At 32.7% G+C, this 8644-nt stretch overlaps 1 protein-coding gene and 1 long non-coding RNA gene across 4 annotated transcripts; both read right to left on the bottom strand.

Moving 5' to 3' along the window:
* Window positions 1-454: 454 nt before the first annotated feature.
* Window positions 455-1028, bottom strand: LOC127135664 (uncharacterized). Its single transcript, XR_007808635.1, has 2 exons — window positions 953-1028; window positions 455-865 (listed from the first exon to the last, which is right to left on the bottom strand). It is a non-coding gene; the product is annotated as an uncharacterized LOC127135664 (long non-coding RNA).
* Window positions 1029-3700: 2672 nt separating this feature from the next.
* Window positions 3701-7434, bottom strand: LOC127076294 (uncharacterized). 3 transcript variants are annotated; one of them, XM_051017906.1, is made up of 3 exons: window positions 7370-7434; window positions 7220-7279; window positions 3701-3998 (listed from the first exon to the last, which is right to left on the bottom strand). In XM_051017906.1, the coding sequence occupies exons 1-3, from the start codon at window positions 7395-7397 to the stop codon at window positions 3796-3798; spliced, it is 291 nt and encodes a 96-aa protein (XP_050873863.1). In that variant the 5' UTR covers window positions 7398-7434; the 3' UTR covers window positions 3701-3795. The 3 variants fall into 3 exon arrangements, with proteins under 3 accessions (XP_050873863.1, XP_050873864.1, XP_050873862.1); XM_051017907.1 differs by lacking the exon at window positions 7220-7279 and having other exon boundaries at window positions 3701-4058; window positions 7370-7416; XM_051017905.1 differs by lacking the exons at window positions 7220-7279; window positions 7370-7434 and adding an exon at window positions 4149-4248 and having other exon boundaries at window positions 3701-4058.
* Between the last annotated feature and the right edge of the window lie 1210 nt (window positions 7435-8644).

Genomic DNA, 8644 nt, shown 5'->3' with positions numbered 1-8644 from the left:
TTTGTAGAACCAAGAATCACCTTGAGGTGTTGTATTCGGACGAGTGTGGACCGATGCAAGTTCACTCGATTGGTGGCAATATATATTTTGTCATATTCATCGATGATCATAGTAGCAAACTATGGGAATTCCAAATCAATAGAAATGATGAGATATTTAAGTGTATAAGAAGTTCAAGTTCATGTTTGAGAGGCAAAATGGAAGCTCAAAGTTCTCAAAACGGATCGTTAAATAAGAATTTTAGGGTTATATCCATGATTTTTTCACCTTTACCTACAAATTATTATTGTCACTATAAGTTAATTTTCTTGTAATCTTTTATTCAAGTTCAATATGTAACTTAAATTATAAATGTATTATAAATCTAAAAATAAAATAATTTGTAATTGATTAAAAAATATTATTGGTCACACTATGAATAAATAAAAACAAAATAATTAAAATGATATTGATCTTATTTTTAAGCACGAAATCATCTATGAAATATTAAAATGTTGACAATGCAACTTTAAAATATGTTATTCTATAATATAAATAAAACATTGTAAATAGATAATTGCAGTACTTGTAGCAATATCTATTCATTGATACAAAATTTAAATCTAACAATAACAATGGCAGAAATTATATGGTCCTTGTTGTTTGTAAGGAAGAGGTTTGCAAAATCCTCATTTATCATTTTCGGAGTGTTTGCAAATGCTCTCGCAACAACCATCATCAACTCCATGAACACATGCTCCAATAAAGTTTTCAGTACATGGTTTCAATATCCGAGTAAGCCGACAATTCAGCGGCACCCAAGCACCTCTCTTAAAATATCTAGCAATATCCGTTTTATCAATCAGACCAATAGCTTTCTCCAAACCTGTTCACAAAAATTTAATTTTGTTTTATTGATTTCCCCCCTAATCAATAAGTCAATTGAGAAGGAATATAAATAAATTTAACTTACCCAAGTATAGGATGATCATGATTACCGTGGTGGTGGAAAAGCGTGGAACTAGTCTCGTTGCCCTAGCCATTTTAAAAATAAATGGTGTTTGGAAATAAGAGTAGGTATGAGCCATTTTATAGCAAAAAAATAAACAATTTACATTCATGTATTATTTTAATGTACACCTTTCTCCCTAAAAAAAAAGTGAATAAGAGTAGGTATGAACCTTTTTTATAGCCAAGAAATTAATTTACATTCATGTGTAACTTTAATGAATATCTAAAAATATGTAAAAAAATAATAATAATTATTATTTAAAATAACTGTTAATCAAAATTTTAAATTTGTAATAATATTTATTATTTAATTTATCAAATGGTATTTTTTAAATTAAAAATATATCAACCCATAAAATTAAATCCAAATGAAATTTTAGTATTAATTAATCATACGCAATCTAATTTTAATATTAATTAAATCCAAATATATCCACACTTTAATTTCTCTATTATTCCTCATCTTGTGGTTCTCAGTTCTAACATTTGACATCAAGAGCCTGGTGCGACATAAATTATATCTCCAATGAAAGAATCCATACAAACCTACCTATCCTTGATGCGAATAATTATAACGAATTGTGCAAACAAATGAAAGTGTTGTTTGGCTACCAAGATGTTCTTAAAGTGATCAAGAACGGGGTGATTCCTCTTGTCTAAGGTGCAATAAATGCACAACGAGAAATGCGTAAGGAAGAGAAGAAGAAAGATTTCAAGGGCACTGGTTTTAAATCATTAATGTGTGGATGGTGACAACTATGAGAAAGTTGGTGATTCTGAGTCGTCAAAGCAAGCGTGGGAAATCTTAGAAAAGACATACGCAGGGGATGACAAGGGAAAGGTGGTCAGATTATAAACTCATAAGTGTTAACTTAAATTGATTCAAATGGAGGAAAAAGAGATGATCAATGATTTCACAACGAGAATCACTCGGTTGGTGAATCAAGTGAAGGTATATGGAGAAACAATCACGAAGCATTATGTTGTTGCTAAAGTCTTCCATTCTTCAAAGCAAAGATTTGAAAATGTGGTTGTAATGATTGAGGTATCAAAGGATATTGCAATGATGAGTAAAGAGGAGCTGAAAAGCTCTCTTCAGGCTCATGTGAAAAGGATGGGGGAGAGAAATAAAGATAAGGCAAAGACGGAAATCCCTTTGCAAGGTCGCGTCATTGAGATGGACAAGAGATCGAAAGGAAAATGACCCATGAAGAGCACAAGGTATTTTCATAATTTTGGTGGAAGAGCGTCTCAAAGTTCCAAGAATTCGAATTGTCAAATGGGTGAGAGAATATGCAACAAATATGGTGGCCAATACAACTTTAGAGGAGAAAGGAAGAGGTTTGACAAAAGCAAGGTGCAATGCTTTAATTATCAAAGGTTTGTCATGTTGAAAAATAGTTCATTACGAATAAGAAGGGACCTCAAGGATATGAATCAAAGGTTGCAAGACAAGAGTATGATGATGATAATACACTCTTGGTCATGATACCGGAATGGGAATGCAGCACCAACAGGTTGCAGGACATCAACAACAGCCGTTTTGAAAATGCTGTAGAAACAAGTTGTAATCGATTATGTAAAAGTTGTAACTGGTGACAAGCATAAGAAAATTTCATGATGATTAAAAAAAGGTTCAGATAAGTGCATCAAGGAATGGTATTTGGACTTTGGGTACTCAACTCATATGACGGGGAGGAAGGATTGGTTTGTTAAAATCAATCGTGCCATGAATAACAAAATGAAGTTCGCGGATGACACCACACTAACGGTCGATGATATCATTGATGTTTTGATCATGAGAAGGAATGATGAAGATTCCTTGATCAAAGATGTATTGTAGATTTTAGGAATCAAATGTAACATTCTAAGTATTTGCCAACTACTTGAGAAGGGTTACAAGATTCACATGGAAAATAAGGGGTTGCGCATTATGGATGCAAATGGAGTTTTGGTCCTTAAAGATTTTATGGTTGCCAATAGAACCTTCAAGGTTGAGCAGAAGGTGATAGAGCATAGATCATTTCCTACAATAGCAAGTCGAGATGAGTGGATATTGCATTATCATCTTGCGATCTCAATTTCTGAGATCTCAAAGACTTGTAATAGAACGAAATGGTAACAGGATTGCCATTGATCAACATACCGACTGAAATTTGTGAAAAATGTGTGCAAGCGAGGAAATATAAGGGTAAATTCAGCAAGGATGCAGGTTGTAGAACCAAGAATCACCTTGAGATGGTGTATTTAGACGAGTGTGGACCGATGCAAGTTGATTCTATTGGTGGCAGTATATATTTTGTCATCTACTTCGATTATTATATTAGAAAACTAGGAAATGCCTAATCAAGAGAAAGGATGAGGTATTGAAGTGTTTAAGAAGCTCAAGTTCATGGTTGAGAGGCAAAGCGGGAACAAGCTCTAAGTGCTCAAAATTGATTGTTAAATTAGAATTTTTGGATTGTATCCATGATTTTTTCTCCTTTACCTATGGATTATTATCGTCATTATAAGTTAATTTTCTTGTAAATTTTATTCAAGTTCAATATGTAACTTAAATTATAAATTTTAAAATAAAATAATTTGTAATTGATTGAAAAATATTATTGGTCACACTATGAATAAATAAAAACAAAATAATTAAAATGATATTAATCTCATTTTTAAGCACAAAATCATCTATGAAATGTTAAAACATTGACAGTGCAACTTTAAAATATGTTATTCTATAATATAAATAAAACTTTGTAAATAGATGATTGCAGTACTTGTAGCAATATCTACTAATTTATACAAAATTTTAATCTAACAATAACAATGGCAGAAATTATGTGGTGCTGGTTGTTTGTAAGGAAGAGTTTTGCAAAAGCCTCCTTTACCATTTCCGGAGTGTTTGCAAATGCTCTCGCAACAACCATCATCAACTCCATGAACACAGGCTCCAATAAAGTTGTCAGTACATGGTTTCAATATTTGAGTAAGCCGGCAATTCAGCGGCACCCAAGCTCCTCTTGTGAGATATTTAGCAGTATACATTTTAACATCCTCACCAATAGCATTCTCCAAACCTGTTCACAAAAATTAAATTTATTTTACTGGTTTCCCTCTCTTATCAACAAGTCAATGATTGAGAAGGTATATAAATAAATTCAACTTACCCAAGAATAGGATGATCATGATTATCATGGTGGTGGAAAAGAGTGGAATTGGTCCCGTTGCCCTAGCCATTTTGAAAATGAAATGTGTTTGGAAATAAGAATGGATATGAGCCTTTTTATAGCAAAAAAAAATCAATTTACATTCATGCATTACTTTAATGTACACCTTTTTGCCAAAAAAAAATTAATAAGAGTAGGTATGAGCCTTTTTTATAGCCAATAAATCAATTTGCATTCATGTATTACTTTAACGTATATATTTAAATATTTTAAAAAATAATTATTATTTAAAACAACTATTAATCAAAATTTTAAATTTGTAATAATATTTATTATTTAATAAATCAAATGGTATTGTTTTTAATTTAAAATATATAACACATAAAATTAAATCCAAATAACTTTTAGTATTAATTAATCATACGCGGTCTAATTTTAGTATTAATTAAATCCAAATATATCGACATTCTAATTTCTTCATTATTCCTTAATCTTGAGGTTCTCAGTTCTAGCATTTGGCATCAATAGCCTCATTCGGATCCACAAACAACTAGTATGCAACATGAATTATGTCTCCAATGAAAGAATCCCTACAAACCTGCATATCCTTGAAGCAAATAATTACGACAAGTTGTGCAAACAAATGAAAGTGTTATTTGGCTACCGTGATGTTCCTGAAGTGATCAAGATCGGGGTGAATCCTCTTGTCCAAGGTGCAATAAATTCACAACGAGCAACGCGTAAGGAAGAGAAGAAGAAATATTTCAAGGCGCTGTTTTTGAATCATTAATGTGTGGATGGTGACAACTATGAGAAAGTTGGTGATTGTGAATCGTCAAAGCAAGCGTTGGAAATCTTTGAGAATGCATACGCGGGGGCTGGCAAGGCAAAGGTGGCCAGGTTACAAACTTACAAGCGTCAACTTGAATTGATTCAAATGGATGAAAAAGTGATGATCAATGATTTCACAAAGATAATCACTCGCTTGGTGAATCAAGTGAAGGTATATAGAGAAACAATCATGAAGCAGTATGTTGGTTCTAAAGTCTTCCATTCTTCAACGTAAAGATTTGAAACTGTGGTTGTAACGATTGAGGTATCAAAGGATTTTGCGATGATGAGTAAAGAGGAGTTGAAAAGCTCTCTTTAGGCTCATGTGCAAAGGATGGGGGAGAGAAATAAAGATAAGGCAAAGACGGAAATCCCTTTGCAAGGTCACGTCATTGAGAAGTACAAGAGATCGAAAGGAAAATGACCATGAAGAGCAAAAGGAATTTTCATAATTTTTATGGAAGAGAGTCCCAAAGTTCCAAGAATTCGAATTGCCAAATGGGTGAGAGAATATGCAACAAATATGATGGCCAATGCAAGTTTAGAGGAGAAAGGAAGAGGTTTGACAAAAGCAAGATGCAATGCTTTAATTATCAAAGGTTCGTCATGTTGAAAAATAGTTCATTGCGAATAAGAAGGGACCTCAAGGATATGAATCAAAGGTTGCAAGACAAGAGTTTGATGATGATAATACGCTCTTGGTCATGATCGGGAAATGGGAATGCAACACCAACAGGTTACAGGACATCAGCAACAGCCGTTTTGAAAATGCTGTAGAAACAAGTTGTAATCGGTTATATAAAAGTTGTAACTGGTTACAAGCATAAGAGAATTTTATGATGAGTAAAAAAAGGTTCAGATCAGTGCATCAAAGAATGGTATTTGGACTTTGGGTACTCAAATCATATGACGGGGAGGAAGGATTGGTTTGTTAAAATCAATTGTGCCTTGAATAACAAAATGAAGTTCGCGGATAACATCAGACTAACGGTCGATGATATCAGTGATGTTTTAATCATGAGAAGGAATGATGAACATTCCTTGATCAAAGATGTATTGTAGATTTCAGGAATCAAATGTAACATTCTAAGTATTTTCCAACTACTTGAGAAGGGTTACAAGATTCACATGGAAAATAAGGGGCTGCGCGTTATGGATGCAAATGGAGTTTTGGTCCTTAAAGCTTTTATGGATGCCAATAGAACCTTCAAGGTTGAGCAGAAGGTGATAAAGCATAGATTGTTTCCTATAACATCAAGTCGAGATGAGTGGATATTGCATTATCATCTTACGTATCTCAATGTCTGAGATCTCAACGACTTGTAAAAGAACGAAATGGTAACAGGATTGCCATTGATCAGCATACCAACTGAAATTTGTGAAGAAAGTGTGCAAGCGAGGAAATATAAGGGTAAATTCAGCAAAGATGCAGGTTGTAGAACCAAGAATCACGTTGAGGTGGTGTATTTAGACGAGTGAGGACCGATGCAAGTTGACTCGATTGGTGACAGTATATATTATGTCATCTACTTCGATTATTAAAGTAGAAAACTAGGAAATGCCTAATCAAGAGAAAGGATGAGGTATTGAAGTGTGTAAGAAGCTCAAGTTCATGGTTGAGAGGCAAAGCGGGAACAAGCTCTAAGTGCTCAAAATTGATCGTTAAATTAGAATTTTTGGATTGTATCCATGATTTTTTTCTCCTTTACCTATGGATTATTATCGTCACTATAAGTTAATTTTCTTGTAAATTTTATTCAAGTTCAACATGTAACTTAAATTATAAATTTATTTTAAATTTAAAAATAAAATAATTTGTAATTGATTGAATAATATTATTGGTCACACTATGAATAAATAAAAACAAAATAATTAAAATGATATTAATCTCATTTTTAAGCACAAAATCATCTATGAAATGTTAAAACATTGATAGTGCAACTTTAAAATATGTTATTCTATAATATAAATAAAACTTTGTAAATAGATGATTGCAGTACTTGTAGCAATAGCTATTAATTTATACAAAATTTTAATCTAACAATAACAATGGCAGAAATTATGTGGTGCTGATTGTTTGTAAGGAAGAGTTTTGCAAAAGGCTCCTTTATCATTTCCGGATTGTTTGCAAATGCTCTCGCAACAACCATCATCAACTCCATGAACATAGGCTCCAATAAAGTTGTCAGTACATGGTTTCAATATCTGAGTAAGTTGGCAATTCAGCGGCACCCAAGCACCTCTTGGAAGATATTTAGCAGTATACATTTTAACATCCTCACCAATAGCATTCTCCAAACCTGTTCACAAAAAATAAATTTATTTTACTGGTTTCCCTCCCTTATCAACAAGTCAATGATTGAGAAGGTATATAAATAAATTCAACTTACCCAAGAATAGGATGATCATGATTATCATGGTGGTGGAAAATAGTGGAATTGGTCCCGTTGCCCTAACCATTTTGAAAATGAAATGTGCTTGGAAATAAGAGTAGGTATGAGCCTTTTATAGCAAAAAAAAAATCAATTTACATTCATGCATTACTTTAATGTACATCTTTTTGCCAAAAAAATAATTAATAAGAGTACGTATGAGCCTTTTTTATAGCCCATAAATCAATTTGCATTCATGTATTACTTTAACGTATATATACAAATATGTAAAAAATAATTATTATTATTTAAAATAACTATTAATCAAAATTTTAAATTTGTAATAATATTTATTATTTAATAAATCAAATGGTATTGTTTTTAATTTAAAATATATCAACACATAAAATTAAATCCAAATGACTTTTAGTATTAATTAATCATACGCGGTATAATTTTAGTATTAATTAAATCCAAATATATCGACATTCTAATTTCTCCATTATTCCTTAATCTTGAGGTTCTCAGTTCTAACATTTGGCATCAATAGCCTAATTCGGATCCACAAACACCTAGTATGCAACATGAATTATGTCTCCAATGAAAGAATCCCTGCAAACCTACATATCCTTGATGCAAATAATTATGACAAGTTGTGCAATGAAAGTGTTATTTGGCTACCATGATGTTCTTGAAGTGATCAAGATCGGGGTGAATCCTCTTGTCCAAGGTGCAACAAATCCTCAACGAGCAACGCGTAAGGAAGAGAAGGAGAACGATTTCAAGGTATTGTTTTTGAATCATTAATGTGTGGATGGTGACAACTATGAGAAAGTTGGTAATTGTGAATCGTCAAAGCAAGCGTTGGAAATCTTTGAGAATGCATGCGCAGGGGTTGACAAGGCAAAGGTGGTCAGGTTACAAACTCACAAGCGTCAACTTGAATTGATTCAAATGGATGAAAAATAGATGATCAATGATTTCACAATTATAATCACTCGGTTGGTGAATCAAGTGAAGGCATATGGAGAAACAATCATAGAGTAGTATGTTGTTGCTAAAATTGTGCGCTCTTTAACACCAAGATTTGAAAACGTAGTTGTAATGATTGAGGTATCAAAGGATTTTGCAAAGATGAGCAAAGAGGAGCTACAAAGCTCTCTTGAGGATCATGAGAAAAGGATGGATGAAAGAAATAATGATAAGGCTTAGGTGGTGCCAGATGGTTATGCAATGGTTAAGCCAGATGCTTATATAGAGGACGGTGGGAATTTTGGCTAGGATAAGGGTCAT

Source organism: Lathyrus oleraceus, chromosome 4 (genome assembly GCF_024323335.1).
Source record: "Lathyrus oleraceus cultivar Zhongwan6 chromosome 4, CAAS_Psat_ZW6_1.0, whole genome shotgun sequence".
NCBI lineage: Eukaryota > Viridiplantae > Streptophyta > Magnoliopsida > Fabales > Fabaceae > Lathyrus > Lathyrus oleraceus.
The sequence above is the reverse complement of the archived record's forward strand: the minus strand, read 5'-3'. Positions and strand labels throughout refer to the sequence as shown.